General features: G+C 48.9%; 1 protein-coding gene across 2 annotated transcripts in view; it reads right to left on the bottom strand.

Annotated features, from left to right (window-relative positions):
• cfap46 (cilia and flagella associated protein 46) overlaps positions 1 to 22,265 on the bottom strand; it is a 368,598-nt gene that overhangs the window by 127,002 nt on the left and 219,331 nt on the right. For both annotated transcript variants that reach the window (XM_072479134.1, XM_072479136.1), the window contains 4 exons: positions 21,797 to 21,911; positions 16,010 to 16,162; positions 11,949 to 12,149; positions 6,254 to 6,360 (listed from right to left, as the gene is read on the bottom strand). In XM_072479134.1, the coding sequence (XP_072335235.1) occupies positions 6,254 to 6,360; positions 11,949 to 12,149; positions 16,010 to 16,162; positions 21,797 to 21,911 (576 nt within the window). The remainder of the gene's footprint in view (positions 1 to 6,253; positions 6,361 to 11,948; positions 12,150 to 16,009; positions 16,163 to 21,796; positions 21,912 to 22,265) is intronic.

Below are 22,265 nucleotides of genomic sequence, written 5' to 3'. Positions count from 1 at the left end.
CTGAGATGGGCCAAAAAGAGCGGAGCAGCAGGTGGGAGAACTCGGAGATCCGAATTTACCAGGACTGGAGTGCGGAGGTGGCTAAGAAGAGGGCTGGTTTTAACCGGGCTAAGGTGGTGCTCCATCGGATGTGGGTGAAGTTTGCGATGCTGCAGCCAGCGCGATTGTGGGTCACGTTCCAAGATCGACACCACTATTTTGAAACGCCTGATGAGGCATGGAATTTTATCCAGACTGAAAAGTTGGACTCAAACTGAGGGTTTGTCGTGGGGGGATGTTTACTGTGTTTACTGCGTTTGGGGAATGTTCTTTTTGTTTTGGTGCTGGGTGGGGATGGGTGAATGGATTTGATGTGGGGGCTGTGGGAGAGTGTGGGCGTCGGTGTTGGAGGGACAGGGCCCCGCGGAGGAAGAGGGGGGGGTGGAGGCCCGGGGGTGGGGAGTTGGGGTAAGGCCGCAAAAAAGAGCTGTGCCAGAGGGGGCGGGGCCGGCTCAGGAAAGCACGGGCATTTTTCCCGTGTTAGGCAAGGATGGGGGCGGGGCCGGGTGGGAAGGGCGCTGCTGGTGAGGAGAGCACACTGACTGCCAAGGGGTGGGGGGATTCTCACACTGGGGGGTCGATGGAATGGCGGGAGAGGCCGGGGTCAGCAGGATTCAGCTGACTTTGGGGAGTGTCATGGGGGAGCAAAATGGCTAGATGAGGGGGTGGGGGAGAGAACTGGGTTTTTGCTGCATTGGCCAAAGGGGAGCTGGAAGTAGGAGAGGTAGTCGGGGCAGGAGTCCGCCGCCTGGGGGACTGGAGGGTGCGGGAGGCACGGGCACGTGGCTGGCCTAGAAAAGGAGATGACTTGTCGGCAGGGGGGGGGGGGGGGGGGCGGGGGGGGGGGGGGGGGGGAGAAAGAGTAGCCCCCCGATCCGGCTGATAACTTGGAATGTGAGGGGCCTGAACGGGCCGGTCAAGAGGGCACGGGTGTCGCGCACTTAAAGGGACTGAAGGCAGACGTGGTTATGCTCCAGGAGACACATCTGAAGGTGGCAGATCAGGTTAGGTTGAGAAAGGGATGGGTAGGGCAGGTCTTTCATTCAGGGCTGGATGCGAAGAACAGAGGGGTTGCAATACTAGTGGGGAAGAGGGTGTCGTTCGAGGCACTGAATATTGTAGTGGATAATGTAGGTCGATATGTGATGGTGAGTGGTAGATCGCAGGGGGTGCGGGTGGCACTGGTGAACGTATATGCCCCGAATTGGGATGATGCCGGATTTATGAAACGCATGCTAGGTCGGATTCCGGATCTGGAGGTAGGAAGCTTGATAATGGGGGGGGGGGGGGACTTCAACACGGTGCTGGACCCTAGGTCCAGGACGGGTAAGAGGCCGGCTGCGGCCAAGGTGCTCAGGGGGTTTATGGACCAGGTGGGGGGAGTAGATCCATGGAGGTTTGCCAGGCCACTGGCCAGGGAATTTTCCTTATTTTCCCACGTCCATAGAGCCTACTCCCGGATAGATTTTTTCATTTTGAAGAGGCGCTAATCCCGAAAGTGGAGGGAACGGAATATTCGGCCATTGCCATCTCGGACCACGACCCACATTGGGTGGAGCTGGAGTTGGGGGAGAGAGGGACCAGCGCCCGCTGTGACGCCTCGATGTGGGACTGTTGGCGGATGAGGGGGGGGTGCGGGCGGGTGCGGGGGTGTATTGAAAGATACTTGGAGGCCAACGACAACGGGGAGGTGCAGGTGGGGGTAGTCTGGGAGGCGTTGAAGGCGGTGGTCAGGGGAGAGCTAATCTCCATTAGGGACCACAGGGAGAAGAGAGAGAGGAGGGAGCGGGAGAGGTTGGTGGGGGAGATTTTAAGGGTGGACAGGAGGTATGCAGAGGCCCCCGAGGAGGGGCTACTTCGGGAGCGACGGAAACTCCAGACAGAATTCGACCTGTTGACCACGGGGAAAGCAGAGGCACAGTGGAGGAAAGCGCAGGGGGCGGCGTATGAGTATGGGGAAAAGGCGAGTCGGGTGCTGGCACATCAGCTTCGTAAGAGGGAGGCCACGAGGGAGATTGGTGGAGTCAAGGATTGGTGGAGTCAAGGAATACGTTGCGGAATGCGGTGAGAATAAACGAGGTATTTAAGGACTTCTATGGGGATCTGTACAGGTCTGAGCCCACAGCGGGGGAGGAGGGGATGCGACGATTCCTGGATCAGCTGAGGTTCCCGAGGGTGCAGGAGGAGGAGGTGGCTGGTTTGGGGGCGCCAATTGGGCTGGAGGAGCTGGTTAAAGGATTGGGGAGCACGCAGGCGGGGAAGGCCCGGGGCCGGATGGGTTCCCAGTTGAATTTCACAGGAAATACGTGGACCTGCTGGGCCCGTTGCTAGTGAGGACTTTTAATAAGGCGAGGGAGGGGGGGACCTTGCCCCCGACAATGTCCAGGATTGGTGGAGTCCCCCCCTGATTTCTTTGATCTTGAAGCGGGACAAGGATCCATTGCAATGTGGGTCGTATAGACCGATCTCGCTCCTCAATGTTGACGCTACGTTGCTGGCGAAGGTGCTGGCTACGAGAATTGAGGACTGTGTCCCGGGGGTGATTCATGAGGACCAGACGGGATTTGTGAAGGGTAGGCAGCTAAATACAAATGTGCGGAGGCTCCTCAATGTGATTATGATGCCCTCGGTGGAGGGGGAAGCGGCGGTAGTGGCAGCTATGGATGCGGAGAAGGTCTTTGATCGGGTGGAGTGGGAGTATCTTTGGGAAGTGTTGAGGAGGTTTGGGTTCGGGGAGGGGTTCATCAGTTGGGTCAGGCTGCTATATAGAGCCCCGGTGGCGAGTGTGGCTATGAACTGGCAGAGGTCGGAGTACTTTCAGCTGTATTGGGGGACGAGGCAGGGGTGCCCTTTATTGCCCTTGTTGTTTGCACTGGCAATTGAGCCGCTGGCCATGGCACAGAGGGAGTCCAGGAAATGGAGGGGATTGGTTTGGGGGGGGGGGGGGGGGGGGGGGGGAGAGGAACACCGGGTGTCGTTGTATGCCGATGACCTGTTGTTGTATGTTGCGGATCCAGTGGAGGGGATGGCGGAGTTCATGCGGATCCTTAGGGAGTTTGGGAACTTTTTGGGGTATAAACTCAACGTGGGGAACAGTGAGCTCTTTGTGGTGCATTCAGGGGACCAGGGAAGGGGGATAGACGAGTTACCGCTAAAGAGAGCGGAAAGGAGCTTTTGGTACCGAGGGATCCAAGTAGCTAGGAGTTGGGGGGCCCTGCACAAGCACAATTTGACGTGGTTGGTGGAGCAGATGGAGGAGGATTTTAAAAGATGGGATATGCTGCCACTCTCACTAGCGGGTAGGGTGCAGTCGGTCAAAATGACGGTCCTCCTGAGGTTTCTCTTTGTGTTCCAGTGCCTTCCCATTTTGATCCCCAAGGCCTTTTTCAAACGGGTAAGCAGGAGCATCATGGGATTTGTGTGGGCGAATAAGACCCCGAGGGGTGAAGAGAGTGTTTCTGGAGCGTAGCAGGGAGGGGGGGCTGGTGCTGCCGAATTTGTGTGGCTATTATTGGGCTGCCAATGTGGCGATGATCCGTGAGTGGGTAATGGAGGGGGAGGGGGCGGCGTGGAAGAGGCTAGAGATGGCGTCTTGTGTGGGCACGAGCCTGAGGGCGCTGGTGACGGCACCGTTGCCGCTCTCGCTGACAAGGTACACCACGGGTCCGGTGGTGGCGGAGACGCTGAAGATCTGGGGGCAGTGGAGGCGACACAGGTGCGAGGTGGGAGCCTCGGTTTGGTCACCGATTCGGGAGAATCATCGGTTCGTCCCCGGAAGGATGGATGTGGGGTTTCGGAGCTGGCATCGGGCAGGGATTAGAAGAATGGGGACCTGTTCATCGATGGGATGTTTGCGAGCCTAGGGGCGCTGGAGGAGAAGATTGGGTTACCCCCGAGAAACGCTTTCAGGTACATGCAAGTGAGGGCGTTTGTGAGGTCGCAGGTGAGGGAATTCCCGCTGCTTCCGGCACGTGGGATTCAGGACAGGGTGATTTCGGGTGTATGGGTTGGAGAAGGCAAGGGGCAAGATTCTCCACTGCCGCGCCGGTTGGAAGAATCGCCTGGGCCGCCAAAATTTCCCGGGACGCCGGTCCGACGCCCTCCTGCGATTCTCCCAAGCGGCGGGAACGGCCCGGTTGAGTTCCGCGGGCTGCAGGCCGGAGAATCGCCGGAGACACCCAAAATGGCGATTCTCCGGCACACCCGCTATTCTCAGGCCCGGATGGGCCGAGCGGCCAGGCCAAAACGGCGGGTTCCCCCCGGCGCCGTCCACACCTGGTCGCTGCCGTCGTGAACGGTGCGTGAACGCTGGGGGGGCGGCCTGCGGGGGGGCGAGGAGGGATCCTGCACCGGGGGGTACCTCAAATGTGGGGTGGCCCGCGATCGGTGCCCACCGATCGTCGGGCCGTCCTCTCTGAAGGAGGACCTCCTTCCTTCCGCGGCCCCGCAGGATCCGTCCTTTATCTTCTTGCGGGGCGGACTTAGAGAGGACGGCAACCACGCATGCGCGGGTTGGCGCCGGCCTACCCGCGCATGCGTGGATGACGCCCGTTGTGCGGCGCCGGCCGTGTCATCTATGCGGCGCCGCCTTTACGCGGGCGACAAGGCCTGGCGCGTGTAGATGACGCGGCCCCGACCCTGGCCCATTGTCAGGGCCTGAATCGGTCGGGATCGGGGCCGTACGACGGCGTTCACGATGGCGCGGCCACTTCGGCGCGGGAGTGGAGAATCCCGCCCAAGGTTTCGGCGATTTACCAGGAGCTGAAGGAAGAGGAGGAGGCCTCGGTGGAGGAGTTAAAGGGCAAGTGGGAGGAGGAGCTTGGGGACGAGATAGATGAGGGTCTGTGGGCTGATGCCCTGAGTAGGGTTAATTCTTCCTCCTCTTGCGCCAGGCTCAGCCTAATACAGTTCAAGGTTACTCACAGTGCGCATATGACAGGGGCGAGGTTGAGTAGGTTCTTTGGGGTGGAGGACAGATGTGGGAGGTGCTCGGGGAGCCCAGCAAATCACGTCCATATGTTCTGGTCGTGCCCGGCACTGGATGGGTTTTGGAGGGGTTTTGCAAGGACTATGTCCAAGGTGGTGAACGCCCGGGTCAAGCCGAACTGGGGATTGGCATTATTTGCGGTATCGGACGAGCCGGGAGTGCAGGAGGCGAAAGAGGCTGGTATTCTGGCCTTTGCGTCCCTGGTAGCCCGGCGGAGGATTTTGTTACTGTGGAAAGATGCGAAGCCCCTGGTGTGGAAGCTTGGATCAATGACATGGCAGGGTTCATCAAGCTGGAGAGGATAAAGTTTGCCTTGCAAAGGTCTGTACAAGGGTTTTTCAGGCGGTGGCAACCGTTCCTAGACTATCTTGCGGAGCGTTAGGAGGAGGTCAGCAGCAGCAGCCCAGGGGGGGGGGGGGGGGGGTTCTTTTGGGGTGGCGTTTGGGTGAAAGTGTTTTTTTTCCCCTATTTGTGCTTTTAAATGTTATATGGGGGGGTTATTGTATGTGGGGGAAATCCAATGTATAATTTCTGATTGTTGTGTTTTTGTTTCTTTTTTCTTGTTGGGGGGGATTTTGTTGAAAATTTGTTGAAAAATTTGAATAAATATATTTTTTTAAAAAGTGGGACTTTATCAAATACCTCCTGGAAACCTATATAAATGGCATCCATCGACATTCCCAAGTCCACGACCTTAATCACGCCTCAAAAAATTCAATAAGACCAGTCAGGCATGACCTTCCCTTCACAAATCCATGCTGGCTCTCCCTGATAGATGAACATTTCTCAAGGTGCTCAGTTACCCCATCCTCGATTTTAGAATCCAGCATTTTCCCTGCCACAGATGTTAGGCTAACCCGTCTGTAATTCCCTGATTTCCCATTTTCACCGTTCTTAAAAAATGGAGTCACATGTGCAATTTTCCAATCCATTTTTTTCCTTAAAATTTAGAGTACCCAATTCATTTTTTTCCAATTAAGAGGCAAATTAGCATGGCCAATCCACCTACCCTGCACATCTTTGGGTTGTGGGTGTGAAATCCACGCAAACACTGGGAGAATGTGCAAACTCCACACAGACAGTGATCCAGAGCCGGGATCGAACCTGGGACCTCCGCGCCGTGAGGCCGCAGGGCTAACCCACTGTGCCACCGTGCTGCCCGAATTTTCCAATCCAATGGGACTACCCCTGAATCAAAGGAATTCTGAAAGATTACTTAGAATTTACCTGGCTTCCAATGAAGTAATGATATATGTAAAAACTGTAAGTCGATTAGCTTTCTCCTCTAAAGCTGCTTGAAATTCTCTAATGGCCTGTTTTAAGATGTTGCAAACCTAGAAATATAATGATACAATTTTTTATGTAATCAAGAAACTTGCGAACAAAAAATAAAATGCCATTTTTATACAATTAGCCCAATTACACCATCATCATTTTCCCTCTCTCCCTTGAGGTTGGAGATGGTGACGTCATTAATAATAAACCATCACATCTGGCTTTACATCTTAAAAAGACGAGAATGCTCGGGGGCAGAAAGCTGATGAACATCAGCTTTCTGATGTTCACTTTAAATCAACAGATTAAAATGGTGCACAAACAGAAAATTCTGGAATTACAAAAGGTCACACAGCTTTAGCGGAGAAAGCAACATTCTTTCTACACAGATGCTGCATGACCTGTTGATGATTTCCAGTACTTTCTGTTCATAGTTCAGGTTTAGTTACCACAGGATTTTTCTTTTTGTATTAGGATAAGATGGCGGATGCGTATTTAAAGGTGTTCAATTGATGTTATCATTTTGTTCTCTTTCGATATTTTGTTACTTCTGGCACTAAAAATAGTTTGCATTATGCTGTTCAGATACAAAGGACAAATTTCAAGTTGATGGATTTTTAAAGTATTGTAAATAATATTACAATCGTTACAAATCTACTTTTTGCCACTATGTAAGTATTAAAAGTGTGAAAAGACTCCAGAGCTGCTGCCCTGCACATTCTTACCAGACCTGGCCAGAAGATCGGGTGAGAAGTGTGCAGCTCCAGACCTGGGTAAGTAAAAAGGAGCGGAGTGACAGTCAGAGGGTGATTGCCACTCCATGGAAGTTCTAATGTATAATCCACAATTTGTAGAAGATAAGGTGAATCTCTGAATTATAGTGTAAATGTTTATACATTCATATTTTGCAGTGGTTCAAGTGCCCTAACTCTAAGGAAAGGAAGGAAGCCAAAAGTATATTACAATGTTTTTCCGAGCTCCAATGGAATGTCTTCGACCTGAAATGTTGAGCATCATGCTATGGAGGTGGTGAGGTCTCGGCTGCTGGCTAAACAGCTGGAAAGTCACCTGTGTCACCTCTTTTCCGGCAGGCCCGCCACATCTTGCGCTTTTAGGCACTTGGCAGACCAGCAGCAGACCTTCCCCCAGAAACAAGGACCCTGAGGAATTCATGTTTACCTAGAGTTGCTGGCCAATCAGTACATTCTGACACCAACGAGAGAGCAGGCTTTACTAGACCTGGTATTGATAATGAGATTGGATTAGTTAAGGACATCATAGTGAAGGCATCCTTGGTTATGATCAGAATATGATTGAGGAGAGAGAAGAGTGGGTCTAAGAATCTTTAAATCAGATAAGGGCAATTGTGACAATAAGAACACAGAGCTAGTGAAAAGGAACTGGTAATGTAGGTTCAGGGATAGATCATTCGAGGTGCAGTGGCAAATCTTTATTGGGAAATTTTAGAATGCATAGAATTCCAAGGGGAGGACCCACCATCCATGTACATGCCAAACACAAAGAAAAAACATATAATTGCACAGATATAGGTGCAAGGTCAGATGATTGGACAGAGTACAAAAAACAACAAAGAATAACTACAAGGTTAATAAAGAGAGAGAAATTAGAGTATGAGTGAAGCTAGCGAGAAATATAAAGGCAGATAGTAAGAGCTTCTATAGATAGTTAAAAAAGACAAGAGTTAACAAATTGAATATTGGTGCTGCAGAAATTGAGTCTGGAGAAGTAAATAATGGAAAATGATGGATGAATTAAACGGGTATTTAATAAGAATAATATTAATTTTTATTAGTGTCACAAGTAGGCTTACATTAACACTGCAATTAAGTTACTGTGAAAATCCCCTAGTCGCCACACTACGGCACCTGTTTGGGTCTACAGAGAGAGAATTCAGAATGTCTAATTCACCTAACAAGCACGTCTTTCGGGACTTATGGGAGGAAACTGGAGCACCCGGAGGAAAACACAATCACGGGGAGAACATGCAGACAGTGACCCAAGCTGGGAATCGGACCCAGGCCCCTGATGCTGTGAAGCAACAGTGCTGCCCACTGTGCTACTGTGCCGTCCCCCTGTGCTATAGTGCACTGTGCTATTTTGCATTGGACCTCATTTTAGAGGACATGAGTAACATCCCAGAAATGGCTATAAATCAGGAATTGGAAGGGAGGAGGTACTCAAGAAAATTACAATCACCAGGCAGGTGGAACTCAGCAAATTGTTGTAACTGTGGGTTGACAAGTCGCCGGATCCTCATAAATTTCATCCGAAGGTCCGAAAAGAGCTTGATAGTTTATGCTTTGGTTCTAATTTTCCAAAGTTCATTAGATTCGGAGGAAGGTCCCAATAGATTGCAAAATAGCAAATGTAACTCCTTTATTAAAAAGGAGATGGAGACAGAAAACAGGAAACTATAGGCCAATTAGCTTAACATTTGTCAAAGGACAAATGTTAGAAGCTATTATTAAAGTTGTTATAGCCAGGCACTTAGATAAGTTGAAGGCAATCAGACAGAGTCATCATGGTTTTATGAAAGGGATTCACGTTTAACCAATTTATTGGAGTTCTTAGGAGAAATAACATGTGCTGTGAATAAATGGGAACTGATGTATGTACTGTTCTTTTTCTGGTTGGCAAGATATAACAAGTAGTGTGCCACAGGAGTCAGTGGTGGTACCTCAACAGTCGGCAAGAAATATAAATGACTTGGATGAAGCAACCAAAGTAAAGTTTGCTAAATTTGTTGAGGATACAAAAATAGGTGATGAAGTGGCTTGTGAAGAGGATATAGGGAGGCTATAAAAGGATATAGATAAGTTAGGCAAAGATCTGGCAAATGGAGTATAATGTGGGAAAATGTGAAGTTGTACATTTTGACAGGAAGAATAAAAAAAACATTATCTAAATGGTGAGCGATTCAGAGAGATCTGGGTGTCCTAGTGCATGAATCACAAGAGGTTAGTATGAAGGTACAAAAAGTAGTTAGGAAAGCGAATAGAATGTTAGTGATTATGATGAGGGGAACTGAATGAAAGAGTATAGGGATGTTCTACTTCAGCCATCTAGGGTATTGGTGAGACCACATCTGGAGTACTGTGTGTAGTATTGGTCGTATTTAAGGAAGGATATAAACACATTGGAAGCAGTTCAGAGAAGGGTGACTAGACTACTAGCTGGAATGAGTGGGTTGTCTTATGAGGAGAGGCTTGAAATCTAGCTTGTATTCACTGGACTTTAGAAGAAGCGACTTGATTGAAACATAAGATCCTGAGGAGACTTGACAGAATGGATGTGGGAAAGATATTTTACCTTGTGGGATAATCTAGCAAGAAATAAGGGGTTTAAGAGATGGGGAAAATATTCTTTTCGCAGAAGGTCATGAGCCTTTGGAATTCTCTTCCTCAAAAGGTCGTGGAGGCAGAGCCTATAAATATTCTTAAAGCAGAGCTAGATAGATTCTTGCTAAGTAAGGTGGTGAAAGGTAATCACAGGTATACAGGAATATGTGGTTCAAATTAAAATGAGAACTCAATCTTATTAAATGGCAGAGCAGGCTCGAAGAACCGAGTGGCCTACTCCTGTTAAAATGTGTGTGCTCGTATGTACTGGCTACCCAATTCCAAACTAAAATCAGAGCCATAGTTTGCTAATCGATTGCCGTCACATTAGCATCAAAAAAAAAAAAAAATTAGCACCAACTAATTCCTAATGCAATGGAGAAGTATATTATTGGAATAGTGACTGGAGATTCAAAGTCTAATTGATCTATTGCTGTGAACAAGTCTTACCTGATCATTTAACTACTTTGATTTGTTTTTCATGGAAGTAAATAAAAAACTGAAGCATATGAAGGCCAGGATTCAATTTAGAATAGCACAGTAGTCAAGAGATGCTGTAGTTTGATGTTAAGAAAGATTGAAGAAAATCCTGAGGTAGTCGATTTAGAAAAGTGAGATATCCAGTTTGGGGTCATGAGTTTCCTGGAAGGTGGGATAAAAACAGAAAGGCCGGAATTTTCTGGTATCGGGATTCACTTTTCCCACTGAAAACCCAGCGGGTTTCAGTGGCGTGGGTGATTTCAATGTGAAATTCCATTGACAAGCGGAAGGAGGGTAAAATCGTGCCACTAGAGAATGGTGCACCGCTGAGAAACACGCAGCTGTGGGACAGGAGAATGCAGCCCAATATGTTTGAAATACACCACCTGTCGAAGTGCATTTCCTGACACATCAAAATGGTAATGCTCATTCTACCTAGTTCATTCTATTAAGTTCATTCTCATCCAATTGTGGTGCAAAATTGGTAGGGACATGACTTACTGCATCCATGGTTATAGCACTTGAAACCCTGATTGTCAGCTGTTGCTCAGTTGGTCGAATTCTCACCCCTGAATCAGAAGCTGCTGGATTTAAGTTCCACTCCAGTCATGAGTACAGAAGTCAAGGCTGAAATTCTAGTGCTGCACGACTGAAGGTGCTGGGCGGGATTCTCCAAATGCTGACGCCGAAATCGCGTTCAGCGATTGGCTGGAGAATCCGTTTTTACTCTGAAATCGGGGGTGGCGCCGTTTTTCGGATGCTCCCCCCCCCCCCCTCAAAAATGGACGTCTACTGAGGCTCTCCCCTGATGGGCCGCCTTCCCGATGGTGTCGGTCACGGGTCCTCGCAGTTTTCGGGGACCTCGTGTGGCGGCTGCGGACTGTGTCCAGCACTGCCACAGTTGGGGGGGGAGCCATTCCGCTGGTCGGGCGGCTTCGGCAGGGGGGGGGGGGGGGAGACGACGACTGGTGGGGGGTGGTCTGGGGTTGGCAAGGGGGGTTACGGGGGGCATTATCTGGCAGGCTGGGTCCAGGCGCGGCTGGTGCCACGTTGTAACGCGCTACCACCGCTGGTTGTCACCGTGCGCATGCGCGGCCATGGACCCGGCAATTCTCTATCCGTATCTGCAGGGCTTTACGTGGAGCAGCTGCTAGCCCGAGACCAGGCGGAGCATCGGTGTGGTGGCGCCGCCGACGTTTTGGTCGTAAGAGCAGACGCTTCCTCCAGACATAGTCGCATAATCGGAAAATCCAGCCCGCTATCTTTCAGATGTGATGTTACACTATTGCCAAGTTTACCCTCCCAAATGAATAAAGATCGCATGATGCTATTTTAAAGAACTGCAGCAGTTGCCACTTGGAGCAATATTTATCACTCAATAATCATCACAGAAACAGATTCTCTAGTCATTATCACCTCGCCTTTTGTGGAAGCTTGTTGTGCACAAATTTATTGCCATGTTTCTTAGATTTCAACAGTGACTACAGTGGCTGTGAAGTACTTTGTGGTGGTAATGAAAATATACTTTATAAACACACGTCTTTCTTTTTTGATAAAAAAATACTGTGGATGCTGGAAACCTGAAATAAAAAGACAGAAAATGCTGCATTAACTAAGATCTGGCAGCATATATGGAGAGAGAACTGTTTTGTGGAAGTCATATGGATTCAAAACATTAGTGATGTCTCTTTCTCCACAGATGCTACCAGACCTGCTGAGTTGATCCAGCATTTCCTGTCTTTCTTTTTTTGAATTGGTCTTATTTTATTATCTCTTTTTCTGAGAAGTTACTGCCATTATTTTCTCACCTGCTCATTTGAATGCTCACGGTTCTCTCCTTGAATTGCGTATACCATACAAATAATCGTATCATACCAAAAGTACTCATTTCCTCTAGTACCTTGAGCCTCTTTCAAGAGCAGCTTAGCCTGACCATAGTTCTTTTCATAATTAGCTAGAACAGCCAGAAGATACAAGACCTTTCCCATAGCTTCTTTGTTCTCAAATTCCTAATTGAAAAAATGAGACAACTTTTGAATGGTCTTTCCAGGAATGTTGACAGTTAAAACTAAAATGTTAAAATGAGAAAGCGACTGAAAATTTAAAAATACAGAAACCGGAATTCTCCAGCCATTGGGATTCTCTGCTCCCATTGGCAGCACACCCTTGCCCATGGATTTCCCCGCGGCATGGGGTGGCTTCAATGGAAAATTCCATTGACAAGCGGCAGGAACAGAGAATCCCACCACCAGCGAACGGCAAGTCACCGAGAAACATGCAGTTGGGGGCAGCATGGTGCCGCAGTGGGTTAAGCCCTGCTGCCTCACGGCACCGAGGTCTCAGGCTCGATCCCGGCTCTGGATCACTGTCTGTGTGGAGTTTGCACATTCTCCCCGTGTTTGCATGGGTTTCGCCCCCACAACCCAAAAGATGTGCAAGGTAGGTGGATTGAACACGCTAAATTGCCCCTTAATTGGAAAAAAATGAATTGGGTACACTAAATTTATTTTTAAAAAAGAAACCGCAGTTGGGGAACCGAAGAATCCAACCCAATATACCAATGAAATATAAGTTTGGGTATTTCAATTCAGGTTAAGAGATTCAGCGCACTTACAATTTAGTTGGGAGGGGGTATGGAGGAGGACACCGCCTCCCGGTGGCCGTCAAGGTGAAGGTCGCCCTGACCTTTTATGCTTCTGGGTCTTTCCAGGGCTCGGGCAGGGAACTGAGTGGATCTCGCAAGCGTCCACACACAGGTGCATCCAGAATGTGACGGATGCCCTATGCTCGCAGGCAGTGAACTATATAACCTTCAGTCTGGACCAGGCCCAGGATGCCTGGGCAGCAAGATTCGTTGTGATCGCTGGCATACCCAGGGGCAGGGTGTGATCGCTGGGGTTTATAAAGGCGTGCCCATCATCAATAGGAAGGGATTCCATTCCCTGAATGTGCTGTTGGTGTGTGACCACTAGCTGCACACCTGCACTTGATACTCAGACAACGTGCCCGGCCCTGGCACACTCTGAGATTCTCGGCACTTTTCAGACGCACCCTCACGTGAGGGGCTGGTTCTTGGGCAACAACGGTTATCTGCTGAGGTCATGACTAATGGCGCCTGTCGGAGGCCCAAGACCAACATAGAGACCTGGTATAATGACACCCATGCAGCAAACTGGAGTGTCATTGAGTGGTGCGTCGGCATCCTCAAGGTAAGCCTCCGATGCCTGGCCTGCTCTGGTGGGACTCTCCAATATCGCGGCTGCGTCCTTCATTACATTGCGAAACAGAGCGGTGACATGCTGAAGAAGGGGGAAGAACTCCATGCCTCATCTGATGAGGAGGATATCCAGGAAGTGCCAGATAGGGCTCACTGACTTTCTAATTTTACGTTGCCTACTGCTCCTTCTAGGTGTTACTCCAGACAGTGCATTAGTTGAGGTTTGTTGCTGCATGTCTTGCCCTCTGTCCTGTGATGCCTTTGGCGGCTGTCCTGTGGAGGGCCTGGACCTGGATGTGCCCGGCTGCCTTTCAAGTGTCACTGGTGACAACGTGCCACCCTGTTCTGCCTGCTGCCCATCAGATGCGCCAATGCCAGGTTGGGGTGGGGGGGTGGGGGGTGATTTGAAGCACTGAGGTATTCCAACACCTCTACTGCAGGAGGCACCGGCAATGTTCCCTTTCACCTCCTCCTCCCTCAGGGTGCTCGATGGCCGCCGGGCTATTCCATGGGACGGAGGTGAGGCTAGAGTGAGCTCCGGAGGCTCCGCCATCACCTGACACTGCCAGACCTGGAGGCCTGCCCTCATCTGAGCCATGGCCTCGATGACCTCAATCATAAAGCACTGAGACTGGGACATGTCTCCCTTAGTGAGTGAGATATGTCCGTCACTGCCTCGGTTATGTCCCTCTGGTACTGTGCAATGTCCCTCTGTGACAGGCCGAGGTCAGTCAGTGCCCAGCCAATACTCTTAGTGCCCTCACCCATGGCCCTTTGTAACTGGAGCTCTGGAGCACCACAGCAATGCCCATGTGAGCCCAGCACATCTCTGCCTGTTCTGCACCTCAGCCATCGATCACACAGTGTGCCCCAAGCCTTGGACGTCTTGAGCCATGGCTCTGACGTCTTGCCCCAGGCCTTCCACTGCGGGTGTCACACGATCAAAAAAGAATGTGGGAATCACATATTGTCGGCACCATCTCCTGCGTTAGAAGTCGGTTGAACTTCTCCAGTTGCACCTGCTGGGAAGTTGCTGACACCGACTCCTGTAATCCTGGCTCTGTGTCTGCATCTCTACCAGTGATGGTATCATACTTTCCAGAAGTGAAACACCTGTTCGGACTGCAGCTGTTCCCTGGGATCGCGCAGCACTCTGACTGTCCGCTCCCTTAGAGTCTCTGCTTCTACCTGATGTGCTGTTGCATGTGTGAAATGGTACCAGATGATGACCCAGGAGCCTCTTCTCTAAAATGTCCCACCGAGGTGATAATCTCTGCCATGGTGGAAGATTCAGGTGACAGCAGTGACGAGAAATCGGTGTCTTCCCGGGACTGGCGCTCTGGGGTGTGTTGGGGATGAGGCTGGGGACCAGCGATCGCGGATGGCCCTGCCTTGTCTGCTGGTGATCTTGCAAGTCAAAAGAAAAGAGAGATGGTGAGATCTTAGGATGGAGTGCTCTGTAGGAGACTCACTTGCTACAAGGGCATCAGCTTTGCATTGGGCTTTCATTTGGTTGCCACATGCTGACCTCTGTTTCAGACATTGCCCTTTCCTCAGCCTCGCCCACTAGCTCCATTATACTCTGCTCCACGGGGGTCTGCGTGCGCAGTTCAGGGTGACGCCCCCAGTTTTCTGTTATGGGTCACCTTGTCCTCGGGGACACGGAAAGACATGGTGTAACGCATGTCGGCGGGTTTTACAGGGTATCTGTAGCTGGTGCCATGTGTGCAAGACGTCTGACCAAAGAGGACAATTAATGTGTTGGGGTTTGGTGGAGGGGGAATGTAGCGGAAATGCACAGGTGGGGTGTGGTTGGACTGTAGGCGAGTGGGGGTTAACGTGAGGAGTGAGGGACAGGGGTGATGCAAGGGGCACAGGTGGGGGACTCACCCGAGTTGCCCTGAGGAGGTCATTCCTCTTTTTTCTGCACTGGGTTCCAGTCCTCCGGTCAGGCTGGCAGCATTGACCACCTCTGCCACCTCCTCCCAGACCCTGTTGATGACTGGTGGCTTCAGTCATTACCCACCCTGGGAAAGAAGGTGTCCCTCCTCTCCTCCACAACGTAACCCATTTCCCCCAGCTTACTGTCCAAGAATCGGGGGGGGGGGCAGGTCCTCGTAGAGTCATCGTCTTGGCTGGAATGAGAGTGTGTGGAGAGTAAAGTACTTATAAGCAGCTCTAGTTTGTCAGGCTCACCAGTGTTAATTCCGGCCCCAGTGAATCAGGCCCCAGCGAGAATGGGAATTTCTCTGAATTCACATGGGAAGAGTGCTGATCCATTTCCATGTCCTGACTTGCTTCCCGAATAGCACCCCCAATGGGACTGCAAACTTCACACTATTTAGTCCCGGGGGACACTTATTCTTCAAAGGGGGAATTCCAGCCACCATATACTAAAGCAATGTAAATCTTTGTTGCCTTCTAGAAGAGTTTCTGTAGTGAATTTGTTGCAATGTCTTGCAAACTTTTAATAGTTTGGTGTAAAGTTGTGGATCCTTTAACTTGATGGATAAGGAATAAACAAAGGATTTAATTACTTTGAAGGTAATTTGTATTTTAAACAGTAACAGCAATTTATTTAGTGACCTTTACTTTTATCCAGATATTGTTAACAGCATTGTTAAATCATCCATGACAGAACAGTAAACTAACCTTTGCAGCCATGTGAGCCTCTGATAATAAAATTCTGGCAGGCTGGTAAAATCCAAGCTGTAGTAAGACTTCGGCTTTATTGATCCATAAATCCACCACAGAAACTCCACTCAATTTTTTTTGAGTCATCACTGGCGATAGAATATGCATTTTCTAAAACAAATATATATTTAAAAATTACTTCCCAGATTTTCATTGTTGAAGCAGGAATTGGACCATTTCCTGACCTTGCAATTCCACCTCCTGCCTGCCAGTCCCACCGAAGGCATTTTCATATTGGGACATTTGGGGGGGGGGGGGTATCAGAACTGCTGCCTCCAACTCATCAGTTGGTTTTCTGCTTTGATTTAGGGTTGGCCATCTGTTCAACCTGCTTCAAAGGTTTTAAAATATTTGGCTTTAGCGGCTAAGTTGATATCATTGTGCATTGCAATCCCCTTGTGAATGCTTGGCTGAGCTGCAAACCTCACTAACAGATTCAGCTCTGTGGGGAATGTTTATATAGCTGTGAACACAGCTCTGTTTGATTCACAATTTTATGGACTAAGAGAATTATGTTTCTTTGAAATGGTTATTGAATGCCTGTTTATTGATTTGACAATTTTATAGCCAATGAAAGAGAATCCTTTATCAGATTATGTCTGATTTCTCAGGTTAAAGGACAATGGTTAAATGGAATAACAAAAGGTTAAATGGGATAACAATTAAAATCAGACCATATTGAGTTTTGCCTGAAATCTGCATTTGACCACCTAACATTGACAAGTGGGAACTCCTACAACTTGATCTGCTTATGTTGACATGCGGAAGGCATTTTCAATTTCTGTTATCATTTATTTTGTTTTCACTTGGCCCTGTTCAGCCCCTAGTTAGTCCAGCATTTCAGCAGCTTAGGGACAATGTGCCGGAAGATAGTTGGGTCTGCTGATGAGTTGACTAGCTTTTGTTGCAGCAGGCATTTAAACTGCAGATAAAGTAGTGAGATTAAGTACTTCTTTCTAAGTTCAGAACACTGGACACGGTTTACATGAGTAAGAGGAATTCATAGAGGGCAACTAATGGAAATATAGTGCGCCTCAGTCATTTTGTCTACATCATTATGCAGGGTCCACACCTGAAAGAGGCACCTCACAAGATATAAATATGTCAGGGGTGATCTATCTGCACCACCTCCACTAAGCAGAACAGCCTGTCTTAGCTGCACACATCTAGAACAGGGAAGACTTATCCCAAAGAAGGGAGGATTATCACACTCTGAACCTCGCATTTGAGTTAACCAGGGAACATCTGAGCAGTCTTTTGTGCATACCTATATTGAACAAGAGACAGACATTTCCTCTTGGAAATGAGACATCAGTTGAGCAGAGTTTTTACTATAGGTCAAAGCTACCTTCAAGTGCAAAGAAGGCACTCTTACAATTTGTGCAATTCATATCACCAATAAGGACTTATTACTTCAGTTGGCAAGACAGCTAGCATGTGGTTCAAAATAATGCCAACAATCTTGATTCCTGTGCAGGCTGAGGTAAAGTTTGGACTTGCACCTTTACCCTGCTGCTGAGAGTGATTGACAACAGACCAGTGCAAAGGTTGCCATGAAAATGGTTCAGGATGAAGTATCAGCAATTAGCTAAGGACCTGCCTTATGGCAGAGTACACATGACTTGATATCACCATTACGGGCAAGTTCTGAATTATTGCTGCACTCTTCTCTTAGGCAGACCCTTGGGATCAGGGATGATCCACTCTGGTCCAATGGATTTTCAGATGGCTGATAAGTCCAATGATATTCTGCAAAGTCAGCCACGTGCCACATTGAGGGCGGGTGGTGCCTGAATATTCGGCTCTATGAACTGTTTGGAGGTTTGTGCTGATTCTACTAAGAAACTTCCCCATGGCAAAGAAGTATCGCAGACCAGGAACTTAAGCATTTTTTTGATGTTGGCATATCTGATATTGCAATCTGGTGGAAAATAATTACCACCCAAAAATGTGTGCAAAATGCTGATAATGGTACCTCACAGAGAATATGGTCATTCCCAAGTTAGGTTTATATCTCACTTGATAGACCCCCTCAAAACTATAACGAGCGATATAAGAACATTATGGAGAAATAGGACTGTATAAGTTACAGATGCAGCAAATAATCAGGCTTTTGTTGCAAAGAGCTTGGAGTACAAGAGCAATAAAATCTTACGACAGATATACAGAGCATTGGTAAGGTCATACGTACAGTTTTGGACTCTTGCCTAAAGAAAAGCCTACTTGCCATAGAGTGAGTGCAAAAAGGTTCATTGGACTAGTTCCTGTTTTGAGGGGATTGCTCTTTGAGGACAGATTGAGTAGACTAGTTTTATCGGGATGAATTCTCCGATGGGAAACTATGGGCTGGATTCTCCGTCGGCCGCAGCCGGAGTCCACGATGCAGCGGAGATTCGCAAAATCAGGATCAGTGTCGTGCGTAGGTAGGAGCCGCTCCAAACGTGATGCTTCAATACCACACTGGTGCCGGAATCGGGGTCCATGACCGCATGCCAGCGGGAGCTTAATGACCCATTTGCATCATTTCGAGGGTCCAGCACCATTTGTGCCAGCCCTCCATGATTCTCTGGTCCTCGAGGCCAGGAATCACGTGGCCGTGGATCAATTGTGGTCTCCACCAGTATGGCTCTGGTGGACCTTGGGGCTTGCCTCCAGAGTCCATCAGAGGGCCACCATCCACTCCCCTCGACAATGCAGTATCTGTTCAACCCTCCTCTAATAGACCCCCCCTCCCATGCACCCCCCTTCTTAATAGGGAGACTCCCCCAGGAACCCCATGAATAGGGAGACACCCCCGGACCCCCTAACTAAAGGGACCCCCTCCCCGACTCCCTAACAGAACTATCCACAGAGACACCCTAATCAAATAGATCCCCACAGGGACCTGCTGAATAGGGAGACCACTCCAGGGACCCCATGAATATGGGAACCCCCCCACCCCCCCCCCCCCCCAGGGATCCTCTACCTGAAGGTGCCAACCACAGAGACTAAAGGGGCCCTCCTCCCCCCCATAGAGACATTCTGGCTAGGGATCCCCATTCACAGACCCACACCTGCCCCACAAAGGAGACCCTGTCTGGAAGTTTGAGAGCAGTTTAAACAGGGGGGGCAGTGAAATAAATGACAGCTTTAACAGTTACCTGGAGGCTTTACATGTCCATTCCTAGAATGAGAACAGCTGTGATCTGTGTTTCAACCCCTCAGATCCATCAGCTGCAAGCCATTCATAACATTTTAGTAATGGGTTGCGATTGTCAGTTCCCACAACCAGCAGCAGCCTTGATTCATTCACCTCCTTCATGGATCAGTGACTCAAAATGGTGAAACCCAAATGTGAACAAACATTGACCAATCAAAGAGAGGTAAGCGATTGGAATGCATTTAGTGTTTGGAATGCACTTACCTCTCTTTGATGTGGTCAATGTTTGTAAACATTGGAGATGCATTACTAAAGAATCACTGATCCATGAAGGGAGATGAATGAATCAAGGCTGCAGCTGGTTTGTGGAAGCTGTCAATCACAGCCCACTACTAGATATTTTGTGAGTGGCTTGCAGTGATGGATCTGCGGGGTTGAAACAGTTCTCCTCAGAGGAATGACACATGAAACTTCGAGGTAAGTGTTACAACTGCAATGTGTTTCACTGCCCATGTCTGGACTGCTCTCTAGCTTCCAGACAGGGAACTATTTTCTGGGAGGGGGCGGTTGAGAGGATGGAATGTGCCTCTCGGCAATGGGTCCCTGTGGGCGGGTCCATTTAGTCACCCTGTGGAGTCCCTTTAGTTATAGGGTCCTTGTGGGGGTCCCTGTAGTTAGGGGGTCCCTGGGGAGATTTCCCAATTCATATGGTCCCTGGGGAAGTCTTCCTATTCATGGGATCCTGGGAGAGGGGGTGGGCTCCCTATTAAGGGGGTTCCTGAGGGGTGGGTCTCCCTATTAAGATGGTTCCCGTGGGCACCTCCCTATTAAGGAGGTCCCTGGGGGTAGTCTTCCTATTAAGGGGTTCCTGGGGGGGGGGGTCTCCCTAATAATGGATTCCCTGGTGAGGGTCTCCCTATTCATGAGATCCCTGTGGAGTCTCCCTATTAAAGGGGTCCATGGAGGGAGTGGAGGATGAGGGTGGTCTGGCATGGGTGGGCAGTTAGTATTGTTGGCCGGGGGATTGGGGGAGAGAATGGTCATTGGATGGACTTCCTACGGGAGTTGCTCCCTTGACCCACCAAAAGGTCCATCAGGTCAGGGCTATGCTGGTAAATTCCAGAGGTGATCCACATCCATGTGATTTCTGGCACAGGGGACAGCAGAATCACGGAGGGCCAGAGTCTGGTGCAAGCCCATCAACTGATGCCAACGGGGCATGAAAATCCATTTGCATTCATTTACATCCTCCTGCTGATCATGAACCTTGATCCCAGCGCCAGTGGGGGGTTGGAACATCATCGGCTGGATTCTCAATTTTCAGGCTACGTCCTTATTCTAGCGTGGGAACGGTTGCATTTTAAGACCGGAAAATTGGTGAACACGGCCACCGATCCTCCATTTGGGGGGCTAGCAGGCAGGCAGCGTAGAGCAGCCGGCTGTAGCTGCCGATACGGCCGGAGAATTGCTGGGTCCGTAGCCGCGCAAGCACATGGCGATGGCCTGCAGCGGCTGTGCCGTGCAACATAGCGCCGGCCTACCAAATAGTGCCCCACTTTGGCCACGCTCGCGACCCCCGGACCACCTCCCAACAGTGCCCCAGCCCCTGCCAAAGTCCCCCTTGCCCGCGGATTAGCTCTCCCCAGACTATGGTTGCACTGGGCTGAGTCCACAACAGCCACACCGAGTTCCAGACAAAAAATAGCACACGCGACCAACATTGTCAGGAACCCGGCCAGTCGGGAGCAGAGCATCAGGGGGTGGGCCTCAGGTAACATCCTGAAGCCGTTGATACGGCGTGCGCCATACTCCTAGAGTGCGCCGCTTTGGAGGGGGCAGAGCATCGCAAAAGTGGCGCCAGACCCAATTTTGTCGTATGTGGATGCTCCTGCTGATCGCCACATGTGATTTTGGCTCCGGAGACTGCAGAATCCCTTCTCATGTTTGGAACCTTGCTTTTGTAACGGCGCCGATCCCGATTTTCCCCGATGCATGATTCTCCATTCCAGCAGGAAATGCGCTTCAGTTGTCATGAGACAGAGAATCCAGTCAAATTTCCGTCAAATTTAGATGTATCAAAGGTGATCTAGTTGAAACATATCAAATTCCTAAGAGGCTTGACAGGGTTGAGGCTGAGAAAATGTTTCCCCTGTCTGGGGAAAGGAGAACAAAATCTCAGAATGAAGGATTCACCATTTCCAACTGAGATGAACGTAGTTTTCTTAACTCAAAGGGCTGTGAATCTTTTCCACCTCACAGAGCTGTGGATACTCAGTCATTGAGTATATTTAAGACAGAGGTAGTTGGGTTTTTTGGGAGTTTGCGCTGATTCCACGAGGAAACTCAGGGTTCTAAGAGATATAGGGACAGAAGCTAGAGTTGAGATTAAAAAATTAATAATGATCTTGTTGAATGGGGAGCAGGCTCGAAGGACCAAGTGGCCTACTCTTGTTTCAGTTTTTTATATTCTTATAGGAATCTATGTCACCCAGTTTTCTTCTTGAATAGTCTTGGTTCTTTCTGGGCTAATCCATGACCACACTTAAAAAAGAGACAGCAATTCACCAAAGTGATAAATAAATTATGCTTTCAAAGTCATGTCTCACCATATCCTTGTTCGAATTTATTAATGTATCAATTTGATTTTCATTTAAAATTAACAGTTTTTCTTTTGCAGCTTGTAATTGTTGATCTTTCTGGTGAGCAATCTCTTGCCGATACCTTAAAGGAACAGAATATTCACATGAAGCATTTTTATTATTCAAGATACAAATTAATTACAAGTAATATGGTTATTTACAGCTACTAGTAATAAAACAGTGTCGATATGAGCAAACAATTTTTATCTATATCTTATTAAAAAAGATGCTTCCAGCTGATAAAACTACTTCCGGTCACATTTTGTAACACGGGGTTCATTATAAATTATTTTGTCCACATTTATTTTAATTTTTAAAAAAAATATTTTTATTGGCATTTTCAAAATGTATAAACAGTACATTATTCACTGTACAATACAGAAAGGTTTGTCTTTTCTTTCCCTTAATTTCCCACATTTACATTCTGCCACCCTCT

The sequence above is a fragment of the Scyliorhinus torazame genome, chromosome 16, assembly GCF_047496885.1.
Source record: "Scyliorhinus torazame isolate Kashiwa2021f chromosome 16, sScyTor2.1, whole genome shotgun sequence".
In the NCBI taxonomy this organism is placed as follows: domain Eukaryota; kingdom Metazoa; phylum Chordata; class Chondrichthyes; order Carcharhiniformes; family Scyliorhinidae; genus Scyliorhinus; species Scyliorhinus torazame.
Note: the sequence above shows the minus strand (reverse complement) of the source record. Positions and strands in the feature narration are given on the sequence as shown.